The sequence below is a fragment of the Pan paniscus genome, chromosome 21 (genome assembly GCF_029289425.2).
Source record: "Pan paniscus chromosome 21, NHGRI_mPanPan1-v2.0_pri, whole genome shotgun sequence".
Taxonomy (NCBI): Eukaryota; Metazoa; Chordata; class Mammalia; order Primates; family Hominidae; genus Pan; species Pan paniscus.
The window spans coordinates 48,082,254-48,103,165 of record NC_073270.2 but is presented as its reverse complement, the minus strand read 5'-3'; the positions used below and the strand labels follow the sequence as shown (position 1 = coordinate 48,103,165).

Below are 20,912 nucleotides of genomic sequence, written 5' to 3'. Positions count from 1 at the left end.
GCAAAATCTTTCATGCAAATTTTGATATTTTTCAATGAAGGAGGCTTCATCCAAATCAATGCAATGATTCTTTCCACCTCCTACATGAAACACCCAGCACCTTTTAGTTACACACCTTCAACATGCTAAGGAGAGAGTCTCTGAGTTGCTTTCCTCACATTTGGGGGATTTGTGAACTGAATCTTAATGAGAGCCTAGAGTTCTAGGTGTAAACCTTGTAAAGAGTTCGTATGACTTTAAATATTGCCCCAGCAGGTTACCTTGTCTCTGAAAGCCTGCTACGCTCCCAGCCATACTTGAAGGGCAATGGGTTTCAAGATCTCAGGGTCCCTGGGATGCTAAAGCTGGAGGGTACATCTGCTAAAGCTCTGGGAACTCCCATTTTCAGAGAGCACTGCTTACAATAACCTTTGATGTCTTCAAATCAAGGTCCACACTCCCGAGATTTAGCTTGGGATGGCCATGCTGGGCACGCAGTGGTCATCTTCTCAGATGCCTCCTCAATACCCTGAATTTGTGTTCATTTTTCCTGCCCAGGGCATAATCTATGTCCTTGTTCTTCCCCACACTCACCCAGAAGGAGCCCCTGAAGGAAGCCTCCTGGGAGGTTGTTGAGTCAGGCAGCTGAACCAGAAGGAAAGGCCTAGAAACTGGGCTGTGCAGCATCCCCTGGGCCCAGGAAGCATGGAGGTGGGACTCCTGCACCAACTTGTCCTCTCAGGTCCGCAGCACCCAGAGCCTGGGTAGAAGAGCCTCAGGAGATCAGGGGTCCCTGCATCCTGCATCTATGGCCTGAGTTGGAGCTGTTACCTTTCAGGATGAAGAGTTTAGTCCTGCAACCAGCTCTCACCATGAAGTCTGTCTCAGCCTGGCTCTCACAATTTGTAGCAGCCCACATGCCACCCAGGCTAGATGCCTAAATCTTTCAAAGACTCACAGAGATCTGTGTGACCCACACACACCCCTTTCACCCCATCTCCCACTCTCCTCTCCTGGAAAGCTCTTCTCTTGGGTATCCACTTAGCTAATTCCCTCACCTCCATGACGTCCTTGCTGAAATCTCACTTTCTCAGTGAGGCTGATCAGTCTCACCCCTGCATCACCTGCTCATGCACACCTATCCTCCCCACCCTGCTCTGCTGTCTCCTTCCTTTTCTTTTGTTTTCTAGAGAACTTAATCATCTACTAACATACCAAATAAATGGCATATTTATTACATTCATTATATTTTTCTCCCCTCCTCTCACCTTCCTAGTAACTAGAAGGTAAACTCTAGGAAGGCAGCATCTTCACTGGTTTGTTCCTGGGCATATCTCAGGTGCCTAAAATAACAGCTACTGATACTGCCCAAGAGATAGTTATTGACTCCACTTGAATGAGTCTGTGGTTTCCCCCAAAATACCGTCAAACACCCTCTCTGATGTTATAGATTTAGGTCTGACTGACCTACTCGATAGTCTCCCAAGTGCTAGGAATTTTCAAGCCCTCTTATACACATGGACACATTTCAACTTCATGAAAAACCTTTCTTCTTGATGATGGAATTGAATATTACTGAAGGTCACCCAGGTGCTAAGCATCACAGCCTAAAACCAGCCCAGCACACCCAAGATCAAGTTCACATTGTTAATCAGGTTCACACTGTCTTTTATAATCCCAAAGTATTTCCTTTTATTCTCCATGAATATTTACTGATATAATTCAAAACAACTCCTTCCTATTATGAACCCCTTCCCAAATAAAACGCGGGAGAAGGATTACATCTATAAAGAAACACAATCCAAGAAGTACATTTTAAGGGAAAAAAGGGCAACGTCTCAAAGCCACTTTCTTTTCTAGTTTTTAGTTTGACTTTTCCCTCCAATGGGTGCCTAATGAGGCGTGACTGCAGAAGGCTGGGCAATCAGGCTGCTCACTTCGTGGGTTTTACTCTGCAATCCCCAGCTTAGGACACCAAGTTTATAGCCTTCGCAATCAGCTTCGCTCACATGTGCCGTGTAGCCACTAGAATCACAAGAGGGGCAGAGAGAAGAGGCAGCCTTCTATGACTCCAGTGCTCATGTTCTTACAGCACTGCCCACTGGCAGAATCACAGGTGAGTAAGAGGGACTGAGTTCCTTGTCTCCAAAGTGTTGCAGATGATTCCTTGATGGCCCCTGGCATTGCTTGTAGGGGCATGTCTCACTCAGATGGGACAGAAGAAGAACGGGACAGAAGAAGAACTGGACAGAGAGGGCAGAGTGGTCAATGACAAGGTAGAGCTTCTTGGGAGCCACAGGTGCAGAAATGGACCCTACTGGCCAGTGGGAAGCCACGAGATGGGAAGGGAAGCAAGTGCCAGAGTCTCTCAGAAGCTGAGGGAGAAAACCACTTAGCACACAGTTAGCAACCTCCCAAGTCTGGGGTAGACTGGGGCAGGGGTCTGGGAGGAGTTGGAAAATGGAGCATGTGTCTCTGCACAGATAACAAGCCTGGGCACCACCCATCTGCCAATGGGCACTCAGGGGAGGGAAGAGAGGCTTGGTTTGGGTGTCAGGGGACCTGGGCTACCCTCAAGGGTGGCCTCTGGACCTTCAGCATTAATTAGGTGTCCACTAAGAGAGAGAAGGCATTGAAGAAGGTGGTCCACAAGGCCCTGCTGCCCTGGGCTGAGTTGTGGCCAGGCTGAAGGACAGAGCCCCTGGTTACCCTGTGAGGGCTTTGGGAAGTCCCCTGGAGCAGGAGGGAAGTCATGGGCAGAGAGCACGTCTTCCTGGCAACTGGCTGCAGGTGAGGAGGGGGACCTGACTCCTGGCACTCAGTGTGGAAGGGAATGTGTTGGAAACAGCAATGCAACTCCAGTATTAGCATTGGTGCCACACTCAGCACCACTGGATGCTTTCCTACAAGAACTGCCTCATTTAGTCCACACACTCATCCTTATTTTACAGATAAGGACCTGAGGCTCAGGGCCGTTACTGCTTGCTCTAGACGAAGCTTGTCCAACCCTGAGCCCACAGGCTACGTGCGACCCAAAACGGCTTTGAATACAGCCCAACAAAAATTTATAAACTTTCTTAAAACATTATGAGATTTTTTCATAATTTTAATTTTTTTTGTCTCATCAGCTATCGTCAGTGTGAGTGTATTTCATGTGTTGCCCAAGACAATTCTTCTTCCAATGTGGCCCAGGGAATCCAAAAGACCGGACACCCCTGCTCTAGATCATGCATGCTTAATAGGGGTGCCATCGACCCCAAGAGATGAAAATTGGTTCTTGGTGGTAGTGGTGGGGGTAGGGTGGGGAAAAATCCCTTTTCATACACATATGCATAATACGCATAAAGCCCTCATACAGCCATGCAGGTATGCATAGCGTCCATATACAGCTATACACCACATCTGTAGAGTTAAAATTCATAGGGGTACAACACAGAAAGTCTAAATACATTTCTTAGGAGGTGATAGTAAAGAAAAAAATGATTGAGAAACCCTGGTCTAGCTACTAGCTACAAGTGGCTATTAAACACTCAAAATGTGGCTAGCCGGAATAGAAATGTTCAGAATATAAAATACACGACAGGTTTCGAACACTTAGTGTGAAAAGAGAATGTAAAATATCCTCAATAATTTTGTGTTGAATACATGTTGGAATAATAGCATTGTGGATATCTTGGGTTAAAGAAAGTATATTACTGAAATTAATTCCCACCTGCTTCTTTTTGCCTTTTTTCCCCATGTGGCTCCTAGAAAATATAAAATCACAGATGTGGCTCACATCCTATTTCTAATGGGCAGTGCAGCTATAAATGACCATCTGCTAAGAGGAAGCATCAGGATTTGTACCCAAGGTTTCTGACTCCTTTGTTATCCCATCGCTGCCTCCTTCGAGTAGAACCAGTTACTGTGTGGCCTTAGGTGTGCTTCCTAACCTCTCTGAGCCTCAGTTTCCTCCTGCTCCAATCTCCTTTCAGCACTCTGTAAATGGAGTAGTTCCTTCCAGCTGTGAGGTTCCACTCTGGACCCAGCTATGAGCCTGGGGTCACTGCAGAATAGGAGAGTGTAGAGTCCCCAGATGACCCATTTCATCAGAAATGACAGTTCCATAAATAGCAGTGTCACCTGCTGTGTGTCTGCTTCTGGGGAAATACCACAGAGGCAAAGTTAGAAAAAGGAAGCTTCTAACCTGAGGCCAGAGGGTTGGAGAAAAGGTTAGTATAAATGATCGTTTTAACCAAGAAGGGAGAAAAGAAAATGTTCATCTCTTCTAGTAAGAAGGAGATATAACAAAAAAAATAGGTTTTACAAAACCTTCTCATAGTAAGTAGGGGCGAATACAATTTCTTACAAATGCTACTCTGCTGGATTGAGTTGATGGTGTAGTCTCCAACATGCCTTCCCTTTCGTTCCTTTCCTAATGCCTAATTTAGTGGGGGAGAAAATCAATTCTATTTTAATTTCATGAGAAAAATGCTGAATGAAAGAAAAGTGCAATAGAGTGAAACTTCAGCCTTCAGCCCCGCACTGGCCCAGAATGCGTGATTACGTGATCGATGGATTTCTCCTTAGAAGGGCCTCTCAACCTGATCCCTGACTTGGCCTCTGACAATGATGCAGGAAGTTCCCAGGTGGTCAGAAAACCCCTCTGGGGTGCTTGGAAATGCATTCTAGCATCAAGTCCCCTGATCTCCCCTAACTCTCCAGATTTACTTCCACCCCATTTCACCTTAATTTTGGCCTCTGTGCCCCCAACAATGCACTCAAAAGCTCTCTCTGCCTGTCCAAATACTCCTAACATGTCTTTTCACTCTAGCTGATCCTTTAAGAGATTTCCAGCGAAAGTTTTTGGTCTCCCAGGCCCTGGAAGTAAGACTGGCCACTCTTCATGATGACAAAAGAGCTCCAAGGTTAAGCAGGTGGATTCTAGATTCATACTGCCGGGGTTCCAAGCCTGCCTCTGCCTCTTCCTATCTGTGAAAACACTGGGAAGTTGGTCTCCTTAAGTCTCAGTTTTCTCATCCGCAAAGTGGGAATAGTAATGGTAGTAGCCTCATAAACTTGTGGGATGATTAAACGAGTAATGTGTGGAAAGTGCTTGGCAAGGCACCTGGCAACTAGTGAGTGGTATTAAATGTCCACTCGTGTTGTTAATATTATTGTAATAGGCCGGGCGCGGTGACTCACGCCTGTAATCCTAGCATTTTGGGAGGCCGAGGCGGGCTGATCACCTGAGGTCAGGAGTTTGAAACCAGCCTGACCAACATGGAGAAACCCCGTCTCTCCTAAAAATACAAAATTAGCCAGGCGTGGAGGTGCATGCCTGTAATCCCACTTACTCGGGAGGCTGAGGCAGGAGAATTGCTTGTACCCGGGAGGCAGAGGTTGCGGTGAGCCAAGTTCACACCACTGCACTCCAGCCTGGGCGACAAGAGCGAAAACTCCATCTCAAAAAAAAAAAAAAAATATATATATATATAATTGTAATAAATTGCTGCAAGAATGTGAGGGGTGGAGGGGTGTGCCTTTGGCTTCTAACTTGTGGGTCCATGATTACAGATTTGCCAATCAATGAGACTTAGTGCACATTTTTTGTTCTTTTTTTTTTTAAATATTTAGTTCTTTTTTTTTTTTTTTTTTTTTTTTTTCTGAAATGGAGTCTTGCTCTGTCGCCCAGGCTGGAGTGCAGTGGTGTGATCTCAGCTCACTGCAGTCTCTGCCTCCTGCATTCAAGTGATTCTCCTGCCTCAGCCTCGAGTAGCTAGGATTACCCGCACCCGCCACCATGCTCAGCTAACTTTTGTATTTTTATTGGAGACGGGGTTTCACCATGTTGACCAGGCTGGTCTCGAACTCCTGACCCCAGGTGATCCGTCCCCCTTGGCCTCCCAAAGTGCTAGGATTACAGGCGTGAGCCACCGTGCCTGGCTCAATATTTAATTTTAAAATAATTTTAGACTTACAGAAAAGTTGCAAGATTACTGTGGAGTTTCTATAAACCCATCACCTGGCTTCCCCTTATGTTAGCATCTTGTATAACCACAGGATAGTGATTGAAACCAGGAAATTAACATTGATAGATACTTTAAGCTACATTATAATGAATACTATAATCTACAGGCCTTATTTGAATTTCACTTATCTTCCCACTAATGTCGTTTTCCAGTCCAGGATCCTATCCGTGTTTCACTTACTTGTCATTTTTTCCTTAGTCTCCTCCAGTCTGGGACATCTCCTCAGCCTTTCAGTCTTTATTATTTTTTTAATATTTTATGACCTTGACACTTCTGAAGAATACTGGTCAGTTATTTTGTAGACTGTCCTTTAAGTTAGTTTTTTTTTTTCTTTCTGATGTTTTCTCACGATTAGATCGAGATTATGCATTTTTGGCAAAAAATACCACACATAACCCTTTCTCAGAGCATCGTATCAAGAGGCATATGATGTACATATTTATTTTTATTTTTATTTTTTACTTTTGTTTTTTAGAGACAGGGTCTCACTCTGTCACCGAAGCTGGAGTGCAGTGGACCAGTCTTGCCTAACCGCAGCCTCGATCTCCCTGGCTCACGTAATCCTCCCGGCCTCAGCCTCCCGAGTAGCTGGGACTACAGGCATGCACCACCATGCCTGGCTATTTTTTAAGAAAAATTTTTTGTGGAGATGGAGTCTGGCTATGATGCCCAGCCTGAATGTCCATATTTCTCATTACTGGTATTGTTGACATTCATCATTTGGCTAAGAATGTAGCATGTATTTGTTAAGCATTTACTGTTTCCTTTTGGGGATACAAAAGAATAAAATATTGCCGATGCTCTTTAAGAAACTCTTGTCTAATGAACAAATGGTGTTCTAGTTACTACTGCTGGTAACAAATCACTCCAAAATTTAGTGGAATAAAACAACAACTTTATTATGCTTACATATTCTGTGGGTCAGGAATCCAAGAGGGCAGGGATGATTTGTTTCAGCTCCACAATGTCTAGGGTCCCAGCTGAGAAGACTCAAATGACCAGGGATGACCAGAGAGCCGAGAACTGGACTCACACGGCAGCCTCCTCACTTAGCTGTCTGTTGCCCAGATGACTGGACTCAGCTGGGGCTGTCAATCTAGAGCACACAGGGACTGTCATGCACCCTGTGTTTGCTCACACATGGCGGCCCCAGGGGAGTTAGACTTCTTATACAGCAGCTTAGACACTGTAGACATAAGAGTCTCTGTGGACAAGTCAGAAACTACATTGCCTTCATGACCTAATCTTAGAAGTCACAAAATATCACATCCCCTACATTGTATTGGTGAAAGCAGTCCCAAGTCCCCTAAGACTTAAGAGGAGTCAGGGGATATAAACGCCACCTTTTAATGAAAGCAGTGTCAAAGGATATGGGCTATTTTCTAAAAAGCACCAAAAGGACTTTCTACTTACACAGGTTTAGAAATTCAGGCCCAGAGACAAGACCTTCACCACCTTGGGCCTCCTTAATTATTAAATACATAATTACTGAGCACCAACTCTGTGCCAGACAGGCATGGACCCAGCTTCTGGGCTTGCTTGGCACGTCCCTCCTGAGTGGGGTGGGCTCAGACAGACCCTCTACAAAGCCTTGTGTTCTGACAGTTGCAGCCTCCCCTCAATCAGCCCCTCTCCCTAGAAACTGTTCACACAGGATGTGCACAGAGGAGCCAAGGCCAAGATGGCAGGGTGGGGCGGAGAATACTGGACTTCAGGATCAGAGTGACCTCATTTTCAATCCCAGTTGTACCACATTGAGGATTTGCTACATTTTCATTCTTAATCCTCATGTCTTTGGTAAACCTTATTGACTCCTTCTCTATGCCAAGCTGGGTGCTTGGCAATTATTACAATCAATAAATAGAATCCAGGCTTTGCCCTTAATGAAGGATTTGTTCCAGGCGGTGTCTGCCAGAAAGGCTGTTAGTATGGCTGCAGGGTTCCAATGAGCAGGATCATGGGATTATTTAACTTCTTGCATCTCCATGCCCAAAGCCAACTGGAGAGGAATTGGTCATGCAACTTAGCAACTTAACCAGGTTAAACTTAGCAGAACAGAAATCAGCTGAATGTGAAGTTGGAAGGCAAGCAGCTCACGTTCAGAAACCCAAGAAGTATTGCAATACAGACTAAAAGCCATTGGGAATATTGCTAGACAGACTCATTAAACAAGAAGGTTTCTGTGAAAATAACAAAATCATAGCACCCAGGACACCCCAGCATGAGATTAAAAGCTGAAAGGAGGTTGAGGCTTCATATTATTAGGCTGCATTATGGTAGTTCAGGAAGAAAGAGCTTAGAGCTGTCTGAGTTGATGGTGGCCCTGCTATGGGACTCTGACTGCATTCTTTGAAATTCAGGGCAGCTGGGAAGAGTGAATCTCAGAATATCCCTCTCATGTGAGGCAGGGGAGGGAAGGCAATGAGTCTGGGAAGCAGCCCGGTGCTAAGGATTGGAGGGGCCGGAGGTGTTGGTGGAGGGAGCACCTGTTGACAGGAATACACTCACCTAAAGTGTGTCTGGTAGCTAAGGAGCAGGATGGTGACACAGGGAAGAGAGCCATATGCATGGTAGGCACATAATGTTTGTTCCTGTTATTATCACCCACTAACTAACCCTCCATTTTGGTTGATGGATGGTGAATACTAAGGACCCTGGGCCAGCTGGATTTCGAGTTTGTTTTCTCCCTATGTTTGATCCCACAGCCAACAGGAAAACAGCTGAAGTCAGAGAGCAGGGCATTGATTGGAAATCAGCAAAAGCCATGTTGGGCAAACAAGTTAACTTCCCCACTCCTACAACAGCCCTTTGATCCTCGGTAACCAAGAAAGTCCGCACCAGGCTAGAGGAAGCCCCTGCAGGGCCGCAGCAGGACTGATACGGCCAGGAACCACGGGCATGGGTCCCTGTGCTGGCAGTGCTGGGGAAGGTGTGCAGCCCGGGCAGGCCCCGGCACAGCCAACCAAGCCTGCAGGCTGAGCCTCTGACCCTGAAGCTTGGCTTTGGAAAGCAGGGAAGCCTGGCAGATGCTGTTCAGAGGCGTTGCTGCTCTGTTCTGTTGTCTCCAGGGCCCTTCGGCTGGTGAGGGTACAAAATAGAGCTTCAGTCGCTTAAAGCTTGGTAAGTGATGGGTCTGAGTTTCAGCCCTGGCTCTGCAAGACTGTCAGCCAGTGGTCTTCCCTCCCGCTGGCTGAGACCCACACTCTTTGCCTTCATGAATGTTAACAGCATTGGAAGGACGAGGCCAGTAAGGATACTTGCAGGTCTTCCCCAGTGGTTTTCAGCCTTAGGAGGCTCAGGTCTGGGGCCATGTGTTGGCTCCGTCTCATTCTTACATTTCTAGGGACCTCATTCTTCTCCAGCCAGGACTCAGAATCTCTCAGAGTCACTGTTGTCACCTCTCCATCTCCTCTGCTTCTGGTTGAAACAAGGCCTTCTTTGTATTTGTCATCTGCATGAGAGCCAGACCCTCCAAAGGGACCCCGGTGTTGTTCCTCTGGTCATTTCAATCCTCCATCCCCTTGCCTGAGAAAGTGTTTCTCCAAATTCAGTGTGCATGAGAATTACCTGGAGAGCTTATGAAACAACAGAGTGCTGGGCCTCAGCCCCGGACATTCTGATCAGGAGGTCTGGGATAGACTCATGAATCTGCAGCTCTAACAAGCTCCCAGGTGGTGCTGATGCTGTTTATCTGCAAACCACACGTTTAGTAGCACTGTGGTATGATCCTGTATCTCTCTTGATAGCCTACCCTCTCCTTTAATGGCTCTATATTACCCTTGAAATAAAATATATACACTTGAGTAGTTCATTAAAGACTTCCATAATCCGAGCTCAGCAGGAATGCCACCTACTGTTGCTTAGTTTGTGCACTGCACAAAGACACACTACCAAGGAAATGAAATCCATTAAACTCTGTGCTGTGTCTGCCAGGAAGAATATGACTGGGCACTAAGAAAAGCGAATCTTTTTCTTCTCACAAAGGCAGCATCAGCTCACTGAAGTACAGGGGGCTGAGACTGAGTTGAGACAGGCACCTTTTCTACTTTGCACAAAAGCATCCCTTAGGCAAGCAGTTGTCCTGCCCAAGAGCCTTTTCTTCTTTCATTCTCCACCATCTCCTGTCATGCCTCCCACCCTTCTCCCATGCTCCTCATCTGGTTAACAGCTTCACACTCTATGGGGAAGGCATCTGGCCCCAGAAACTCAATCTGTTTTCTCTGTTACATGCTCATAAGAGCCATCTTCCCTTCCTTCAGAACAGAGCTCTTAATGTGCCTTGCCCGCTTATTCCTGTGGGCCATACCTATCTCCCTCACCAAACTGTAGGTTCCTGAGGATTCTCTAGAGCTTAGTACATGGCCAAGCACCTAGTCAAGAGCTCAATGGATATTTGTTTAGGTTCTGTTCTGCAGCCACAAAGATGCTCACAGCAGCCAAATCTCAGCATGCCATTTGTTGTCTTTTAAACAATTTATTTTGAAATAAGTTTACAGAGAAACTGTAAAAAAAAAAAAGTATAGAGAGTTTTATACCCCTCATACAACTTTCCCTAATGTTAACATCTTGCATAGCCATGGTATATTTATCAAAATTAAGAATTCACTTCAGTGCATTATTATTGATTAAACGCCAGATTTTTTTTTTTTTTCCAGATTTCTCCAGGTTTTCCACAGAGGTCTTCTTTTTTCTTCTAGGCTCTCACATAGCATTTAGTTGTCATGTCTCCTTGTTCCTCAACCTGTGACCATTTATTGGTCTTTCTTTGCTTTTCTATGACCTTCAAACTTTTTTGTTTTGTTTGTTTGTTTGCTTGCTTGCTTGCTTTGAGACATGGTCTCACTCTGTTTCCCAGGCTAGAATGCTGTGCTGCGACTGTGGCTCACTGCAGCCTCGACCTCCAGGGCTCAAGTGATCCTCCTGCCTCAGCCTCCCAAGTAACTAGGACTACAGGCGTGCATCACCATGCCCAGCTAGTTTTTTAAAACAAATTGGTGTAGAGATGGGGTCTCGCTGTTTTGCCCAGGCTGCTCTTAAACTCCTAGGCTCAAATAATCCTCCTGCCTTAGCCTCCCAAAGTGCTGGGATTTCAGACATGAGCCACTGCGCCTTGATACAGAAGCCAAAGCCACTCATGGACACTCTGGAGCCTTCCTTCCAAAACAATGGCTTGTCTTCCAGGAGTAAAGAAATGGGGGTCACTCTGCAACATAAAATGGAAACTAAAATTAGAATTATAATTTCTCCCTTGAAGAACTCGAGGCTCAGAGAGGTTAAGCAATCCCTCAAGCCACAGAGCTAATTTAATTATTCATTTAGACATGCAAAAGGATGAAATGTTGAACAAACACCAGATACGATCTTTGCCTCCTTGGAGCTTAAAGTCTAGTATAGAGGTCTGCAAACTTTTTCTATGAAAGGCCAGAAAATAAATATTTTAGGCAGCGTGGGCTGTAGGGTATCTGTTGCTACTTCTCTCTGCTTTTGTAGTGTGAGAGTAGCCATAGTCCATATTTAAATCAATGGTGTAGCTGTTTTCCAATAAAACTTTACTTACAAAAACAGATGGTAGATTGAATTTGACTTGCAAGTCATATTTTTTCAGCTCCTGGGCTGGTAGAAAAGGGACTTATTGATGAAATAATTACATGGTTACATGGAAAGTTAGTGGCTCAAAAGAGAGACAGGTGACTCTGGAAATGTAAAATAAGAACCTGGGAGTCAGAGAAGATACCCATAAAAAGAGTCCCTGTAAGTGAGGTTCGCTAAGGGTGAGGAGTCATGAATGAGGCAACAAGGAGGCATGGGAAGGAAGACGGGGCCCAGGCTGACAGAAGAGCTGGTGCAAGTTCCTGTGGCAGAAAAGACCATGGCTCTTTTTAGTACTGAAGTAAGGCTTGGGGTGCTGGGGGGAGGATGAGCGAGGCCAGCTCATGCACTCAGCTGATTAAGACCACATGACAAAGACACATTCTTCATCCTGAGAGCTATGGGAAAGCATTGCTCTTATGACATGATTGGATTTTGTCGTTGTTGTTGTTGAGAGGGAGTTTCACTCTTGTTGCCCAGGTTGGCGTGCAGTAGTGCCATCTCTGCTCACCGCTACCTCCACCTCCCAGGTTCAAGTGATTCTCCTGCCTCAGCCTCCCGAGTAGCTGGGATTACAGGCATGCACCACCACACCTGGATAATTTTTTGTAATTTTAGTAGAGACGGGGTTTCTCTGTGTTGGTCAGGCTGGTCTCGAACTCCCGACCTCAGGTGATCCACCTGCCTCAGCCTCCCAGAGTGCTGGGATTACAGGTGCAAGCCACTGTGCTCAGCCTGGGATTTTTGTTATGAAGCACCTGCTTTGGTTTCTGGCTGTGGATCCTACTGTCAGCAACTAAAAGAGAAGGGGGACATCCTTGAGTACTTTTTGCAGCCAGAACCCATGCCAGGAGCCCAGGGTTGATGTACAGCTGTGCACCCTTCCCCCTACTAACCCTTTATTTTATGTTTGCTATTCTACAAATCTTCCATTTTCCCCGCTTATAAATGAAGGTTCATATTATATTATACGTTTACAGCCACAGCTCCCTCCCATCCCATTTTTCTCACCTTTCTTCTTTCCCTCCCCAGCCCGATCCCTCACTAACTTCGTGAAACTTGCAAGTTAAATTTTTCAAAGACTGTTTCTGACAAAGCAGTGGGAATTAGATTTGGTGAAGCCCTTCATAAAAAATTGAAGACATGCTATATTAACATACATTGATTTATTCATAGTGTTTCATTACAAGTAAGTGAGGATCCTGTAATACCAGGAAAGGTTAGGAGAGCAGAAGAGCGCGGTATATTATATTGACAGCTCGGTGGAAATTGAGTTGCTTTTGGATTGAATTTGGAGCGCAGGAAAGGAATTGGCTAGTAAATAAGGCATGAGTTTTACCTCCCAGTGTCTGTATATCAATGTAGTTGCCACCAGTCCAAGCAGGGGGACGGGGACAGAATTTTCAAAGAATGCAAGCACACGTCCTCTCCACTGGTGCACTGGGGTTGGTGGCTACAGGCTGAACTGTCTGTACATCTCCCCTTTTCTGCCACGGTGGAAACCAGAATCCACCTGCATGCTGAAAACTCCATTTGCCCCCATTTGCTCACCGCTCTGCAGAGGCTCTGGGCTTTGCTCTGTCCAAACCTTTTCCCACCCCAGGTCTTTGCCTACGCGGTTCCCTCTGCCTAGAAGCTAGAATACTCTTTCCTCTTCTGACTCAGGATTGTCCTTCGGGTGTCGGTTGCACTCTCTCCTGAGATACCTCCACGAGCATTTTTCCTTAGTTTGGTCATTCTCAGATGCAGACCCTGAGATGGGGATTTGAATATGAGCAGTTTGCCGAGAAGTTTAAGAAACACCAGTAAAGAGATATGGAGTGGGGAAGAGAAAGGAAAGTAGCCAATAATCACTGTGTTTTCAAACCAGCTGCCTCTAGAGGCAAGTGGAGCTGAGCCTCTCAGGGAAATTGGGATGCTGCAGGGATACCAAGGAGGGGCAGCTTGCAGGGGTATAAGGAAGGGGAGCCTGGAGAATGTATGCATCAACTCCCATCAGGGCTGGGGTGTTAATTAACCCCCATTCCCAGCAAGCACCCATGGAGAAAGTCCTCAAACAGAGAAGCAGATAGATGCCTGTAGCACTTGCCTCTGAGAAGGAGTGGGGTGGGTAGGGGTGACCAGAGGGAATGCTGTAGACAGGTCCACCAGAGCAGCCTGAAGCTAGCAGCCACCTGCATGGTGCACATGCACACTCAGGTGCTGCTTGAAAAAAAGCCCAAAGCCCTCAGCTCCCTGCATTTTTCCTCCCTCCTGCGCACACTCTGCTCTGGGCACCGTCTGACCTCTCTCCTCAAGGATGCGGCACCACTACTGTTTAATATAGGACAGAGAAATCACTTTTCTCTCCAAAACACTTGGTGCCATTGCCAGTAACAGCAAATTGCTTATTTTTGAAGGGAAGTTGGTGTGCTTCCTTTTCTGCCTGGGTTTCGCCATTCTTGATGGAAGATAAGTGATGTCAGCTGTGTATATAGCTGGCTTACCTCTCTCAAGAACAGAAGTCACTTGAGGATGAGGCCTGACTTGAATTCAGTTGGGCACCCCCCAGCAGCACACAGTGCAGGGCCTAGAACACAGGAATACACAGGAAACACTGTGAAGGACCAAATAAGTGGATGAGTGAATTCATTTTTCAACTGATGCACTGTTAACAGGCCAGGCAATGTGGTATAGAATATAGAGTACAGGCTTTGGAGTCAGACCTGCCTAGTACGGTGTCCGCAAGAGATTGTTGAATGTACCTGAGAATGCCTTATTTGCTACTACCCATGACAACTTGGATGAATCCCATGGACATAATGATAATGTTGAGAGAAAGAAACCAGAAACAAAATAGCGCATTTCATAGGATTTCACTGATACACAGTGCAAAAACTGGCAAAACTCGTCTATGCTGTTAAAAGTCAGACAGAGGTGATCCCTGATGGGGGTAGGCAAGTAGGATTGCAAGTGAGTGTGAGGAAAATGTTTTGGGCCTGTAATGGTTTGGTTTTTGATTATATGACTGTATCCAGTTTTCAAAAATTCATCAAGAGGTATGCTTTTCTGTATGTATATTATACCATAATTAATTTTTTTTTTTAGTTTTTTAGAGACAGGGTCTCTCTCTGTCACCCAGGCTAAAGTGCAGTGGTACAATCATGGCTCACTATAGCCTTGAACTCCTGGGCTCAAGCCATCTTCCCACCTCAGCCCCTGAATAGCTGGGACTACAGATGTGTACCACCAACCCAGCTAATTTTTTAATACTTTGTAGATACAGAGTCCTACTGTGTTGCCCAGACTGGTCTCAAACTCCTGGTTCTAGCAATCCTCGCACCTTGGCCTCCTAAATTGCTGGGATTTCAGGTGTGAGCCACCACACCTAGCCTAATTAAATATTTTTAATGGAACAAACCAGGTAAGACAAACAAAAAAATCTTGTGTTTGCCACTTTACAACTGTGTAATTTCAAGATGTGACACTCAAAGTGTGATCCGTGGGACCAGTGCTGGGCTACCAATTGTTATTTTCACCCTTGGGCAAGTGCAGAAGTTGAGAGTGAGTGCTTCAAAACTCTTCTGGTACCTTGCTGTGACACTCAAGTGTGTGATCAGGGAACAGTAGACACAAATCATTCCACAGGTGTAGACCAGTTTGGTTATTGCTGAACTCACATGATATGTCACATGGGGCATGGTCTTCATATACCATAGACAAACTATCTCCATATACAATTTGAAAAATGGTGATTGCATGCAAGTTGCTTCCATTGGCACCTCAGTTTCTCCATTATGAAAATGAGAGTAGCTATCCTGATGCCCCCAAGGATTTGAGGAAGACAAAAAAGATAATGCACGAGAAAGCACCAGTCAGCAATCGCTCTGTCTGGAATATGGGGCCCGGGATCTGCATTTTTAACAAGCCTCATAAATAGTTCTCATCAGGACGCTCTACCTGGACACTGTTCTATGACTGCAGTGTCCAGCATGGTGACCACTGGCCTCACGGGGCTACTGCACTTATGAAAAGCAGTGGCTAGTCCAAATGCAGAAGCACTGAAGGGGTAAAAGACATATTTGTAAGACTTCATACGAATAGTAGAATGTAAACAATTCCATTCAATTTTTATGTTGTCTACAGATTGAAATGATAATAGTTTGGATACACTGGGTTCAACAAGATGTGTTGTTAAAATTAGTTTCTTTTTTTTTTTACTTCTTTTCATGAGACTGTCAGAAAATTCAAAATGACATCTGTGGGTCGCCCTCTGTTTCTTTTTTTAAAAATTTTTTGTGGGTACATAGTAGGTGTATATATATTTATGGGTTACACGAGGTATTTTGACATAAGCATGCAATGCGTAATAATCACATCTTGATAGATGGGGTGTCCATCCCCTCAAGCAATTATCTTCTCTGTTAGAAACAATCCAATTATACCCTTTTAGTTATTTTAAAATGTACAGTTAAATTATTTTTGACCATAGACCGCCTGTTGTGCTAGCAAATATAAGATCTTATTCATTATTTCAATATTTTCTACCCATTAACCATCCCCCCACCCCCTACTGCCCTTCCCAGCCTCTGATAACCATCCTTCTACTCTCTATCTCTGTAAGTTCAATTATTTTAAGTTTTAACTCCTACAAATCAATGAGAACATGCATTGCTCCAGTGGGTGAGCAATGGGGTATTTGGAGGCTGGGATCATCTGGAAAGTGGACAGCAACAGGCAGCTTAGCAGAATCTGCTGGCCAAGTTCACATGCCCGCCCCTTCCCCCGCCTCCCTAAGGTTCCTCTAAAGGAGCTCCATCCAGCTTCCTGAGTGAGGCATTTATTTGTTTGTTTGCTGGCTTGTCCTACAGATCAACTACAAGGCTGTCGGCTCGCTGGACCCAAGTGCTGACCTCTCGAGCCAGAGGGGGAAAGTGTTCAAGCTCCGGAATGAAACCCACCACCTCTTTGTGGGTCTGTACCCAGGGACCACCTATTCCTTCACCATCAAGGCCAGCACAGCAAAGGGCTTTGGGCCCCCTGTCACCACTCGGATCGCCACCAAAATTTCAGGTATCTCTGCTAGAAAGGAAAAAGGAAAAAAGGTTGTTTCACCCCCACTTCCTGATTTTCCTTGAAGTGGAAATTTTTCTTGAATTGTCACCCTGTGATATGGGTGGAATTAGGACGATCCAGTCCCTAGTGAGTTACCATTGTTGTCTCCTATGAAGAAAATCTAAGTGATGAACTTCCTAAAGTGTAAAAATTAGATTAATTAGGTGGCAAGCCACTAAATAACTTGCCCACAGGGTTGCATTAAGTAGTACGCGTGTGTGTAGATAATGTATATTGCACACAAGTTGGTTATTAAATTCATTTTCAGGAACATTCTTTTTGCCAGAACAAGACATTAGCGCAGGTTCTCATGAAATGCCTGATGAATGAATGAATGGATGAATGAATGAATGAATGAATGAATGAATTACTATTATAGGGCCACAGTAGTCCAAAATTACAGACTGCCATCACCCGTAGGGCCCCCTCTGCCACTAGACAGCAACAATGCAGAATTATTTCAGAACCTTTTTTACAGCTTTCATTATCCTAAATATGTATGCAATTCTGGTCTGCATACATACATATTTTGCACATGGTTTTCCAGAAAAACATGTTTTTTTTGTAGCTTAATGTTTTCTCTTATCTTTATCCCATAAGTGTTTCCTATGTTGCTACATTGCTTTCGTTATAATGTTCTGTCAAGTGGATGGACGTAATTTAATTATATATTCCCCTGTGCTTGGATATATTTGGTGCTTCCATGTTTTTACAAAATAACGCTTCAATAAACATGTTACAAAATAAAGTTTAATTCATTGGTTTGGATTATAGCTTTAGGAATAAATTCAGAATTTGGAAAAACTGAATTAAAAAGGATGTGGGTTTTAATAGCTGTTACTACAAATGGCTAAATTACCTTCCCAAAGGAATAGATATAGTCGCATTCCTATCAGCTGAGTATGAGGGAAGGGAGGTCTCATGAAGAAAAAAAAAAAAAGGTAGAGGGGAAGTAGTTCATAATTGATGTAATTTGCATTTTAAATGTGTTTAGCAAGGTTGACTCTGCTTTCACTTCTTTGTTAGTACTTATATTCCCTGCACATATCTGTTTATTAGGTGTGGAACGTTTTGGTTCATGCAGGTTACTCGACAGATCATTGCTACCCTTCCCCACACTACTGCACCTTGAAGAAACCTACTATGGGCAGGTTGGGCATCGGGGCCTCCTTTACTGAAGGCCTGGAAGGCTTCTTATCCAACCCCTTTCCTAAACGTCCTTCCTCTATCCATGCTGTGTCTTTAAGGATGGCAGCAAGGGGCGGTGGGGAGCCAGTTGGGAACCTGTGCTGAACTCACCTGCACTCTCTGTTTCCTGTCCAGCTCCATCCATGCCTGAGTACGACACAGACACCCCATTGAATGAGACAGACACGACCATCACAGTGATGCTGAAACCCGCTCAGTCCCGGGGAGCTCCTGTCAGGTGAGGATGGTTCTTCACTTGGAGTCTGCAGTTTTTCTTCTCTGTGCCACATGGGCCTCCAGTTGAATCATGTGACTGGCAATGCCCATGGGCAAGACTGGCCAGGAGCAAAGTTTCCTCGGAGGAAGGAGGTCAGCAGCCCCAAGCCCAGTTCAAAGGGAGCCCCTGAGTTCAAGGCAAACCTGGGCGACATAGGGAGACCCCGTCTATACAAAGAAAAAAATTTTTTAAATTAGCTGGATGTGGTAGCACGTGCCTGTAGTACCGGCTACTCGAGAGGATGATATGGAAAGATTGCTTGGGCCTGGAAGACCAAGACTGCAGTGAGCTGTGATCATGCCACTGCACTCCAGCCTGGGCAACAAAGTGAGACCCTGTCTCAAAAAAAAAAAACAAAAAACAAGAAACATCCTAATCAGTACCTGAGATGGTCTAGAAGGAAACTTCCTGGAACATGTTTATGGTAAATTTAGTTAGTGGGGTCGGTGGCCTGGAACACAGTCTCCTGGAAAGGTCACTTTTCTTTGTGTCACTGCCAGTAACAGCCAGACAGACAGGTTTGCTGAATTCTGAAAACAACCTGCTCAGATATCACAAATCTGACAAGACCTGGGGGCTGGTCCAGTTTAAGGCCATAGGGTGCTGGAGTCCCATAGAGGCACTTGCTGTCAAGGTAAAACTGCTGATTTTACCAAACATGGTTGGAGATCAGGAATACACTGACGCATCTCCATAGTTAAACTGACCACTGCTAGTTCATGATATCAGGAGCGTGGGCATCTCTTTTAAACGAGATACACTTTGCACAAGGGCAGCAATATTGACTGCCGGTATTGCCCAGAACTCCAGGAAGGAGGACTACAGTCCCTTAAAATGAAGCAGAGCATTGAGTGGAACAACTTTCAAATTGCTCAGTTCAGTTCATCAAGCATAAACTCAGTATGTTATGTACCAGGAATGAGGCGGGGGGCCCAAGGCCTAAAAACCATTCATTCATTCAACAAACATTTTTTTTTAAGAATCCACCCTGTCTCGGGCAATGCTTAAGTGCTTGCAAACACAGCAGTGAACTAGCCATGGATAAGTGACGTCCTAAAGAAAGTCAAACTCTAGTTGGGGAGACAGAAACATAATTACAGTACAGTGTGTCATTGTGGAGATATGCATAGGTCACTATAAGAGCTCAGAGGAGAGAATTCCCAGTGGAGACACTGAGCTGTATCTTAAATGATGCGTAAGATTTCACCAGCGTTGTAAGAGTGTCCAGTGTGAGCACAGGCATGGAGGAGAGAGACAGCATGCTATGACAGGGAGCAACCAGGGCGGTTGTTGCTTTAACATAAACATCAAGGTGGGAGTGCTGAGATGAGAATGGGAGTGTGTTTGAGAGGCTCAGGCCTGTTTGAAGGACATGGGCAGCTACTAGAGAGATGCATGCAGCCTCACTCCTTGTGTCACTGGAGGCTAGGACACCAGCCCAGAAGGGGGCTTTTGAGATGGTCTAGCTAGCCATTGTCCATCCTGTATCCAGCTTCATCTAGAAATGATAGGCATTGAAATAGACAGAACCAACCACCACCAATTTAGAAGTTCCTATGTAGTCTGAAGTCTTTGGACAGTGCTCCCCCTAAGTCAGGTGAATCTTCAGTCCTTGCAACATGTGTTGGTAATGTTTATGGGGTATCTGACCAGACAGCATTTGTCTTATATTTTACACACTGGTAGTTCTAGGACAGTCCTACCTGTGATAAGTCAAAGCAGATTGTTGGGTCTTAAGTCAAATTCAGTTATGAATCCCCCGCTTTTCTTCCAGTTACTCTGATGTAACATTGCCATTTAATTTTCTCTATATACTATGAGATATTATCCTCATTTTCAGATGCACATGAAGAAACTGAGGCACAGAAATGCCCAAGGGCATACAGACAGTAAGTAGGAAAGCTGAGTTTGAAGGCAGGTCCCCCAGGTGTCAAATCATGTTCCATTTTGGCCACCAATGCCTTATTCCCTTTCACAATTCTCTCTTCTTTTATACCATAGTATTGGTCACTGTTTCAAAATCTTCGAAAGCTTCCCACATAGCAAAAGTACAGCCCAGAGAAGGGAAGAGGCTTGTTCAGGGTTGCACAGCAAGTTAACAGCTAACCCAGAACACAGCCCCGATCTGACCCAAGGTCCATGGTGGATCAAGGTTACTAAGCCTATAAAACTTTCAGCTAAGGGACCCAATCCAGCTGTCATCCATAGCCTTTCAATGTGTTTGGATTTAGTCCAGCTTCCCAGTGTTCTGGCTTTGGGTGGGGCCATGGAAAGAAGAAGAGTTTGGTGGCAGCAAACCTGGCATCAGATCCCGTGGTAACACAGCTGAGTGACCTCGGACAAGATGCTTAATCCATCCCTCTCTCTGAGAGTCCATTCTCCTTATCTGTAAAGTATGGCCAGTAACTATTTCATAGAGGCTGAACAAAACATGGAAATACCAAGAGTAGGGCAGGCCTGACATCCAGGCCTACCTGACTCCAACCGGGGTCCAAGCTCCTTCACCCCCAGCGAAGGGGGCCTCTCAAAAGCCCAAACCAAAATGCACATGAAAACTTTTCCAGTTCCCACACAGAGAAGTCTTTACACTTTCCCTCTGAATCTCTACACTCTTGGTTTTGCACGTCTACTTAACAAGCTCATACATCGTAAGACTCAACAAATTATGAGGAGGGATAAGGGGATGAAAGTTTCCCAGTAGCAATGAGAAATGACAGTTGTCAGGGTGCAAAGGAATAGCGCAACTCTACAAAACAGACACAGGGACTCAAAAA

General features: G+C 45.1%; 1 protein-coding gene across 14 annotated transcripts in view; it reads left to right on the top strand.

The window, feature by feature from the left end:
* Window positions 1-20,912, top strand: part of PTPRT (protein tyrosine phosphatase receptor type T) — a 1,127,644-nt gene that overhangs the window by 825,396 nt on the left and 281,336 nt on the right. For all 14 annotated transcript variants that reach the window (XM_034947434.2, XM_034947430.2, XM_055104674.1 and 11 more), the window contains exons 10-11: window positions 16,430-16,631; window positions 17,997-18,099. In XM_034947434.2, coding sequence (XP_034803325.1) covers window positions 16,430-16,631; window positions 17,997-18,099 — 305 coding nt within the window. The remainder of the gene's footprint in view (window positions 1-16,429; window positions 16,632-17,996; window positions 18,100-20,912) is intronic.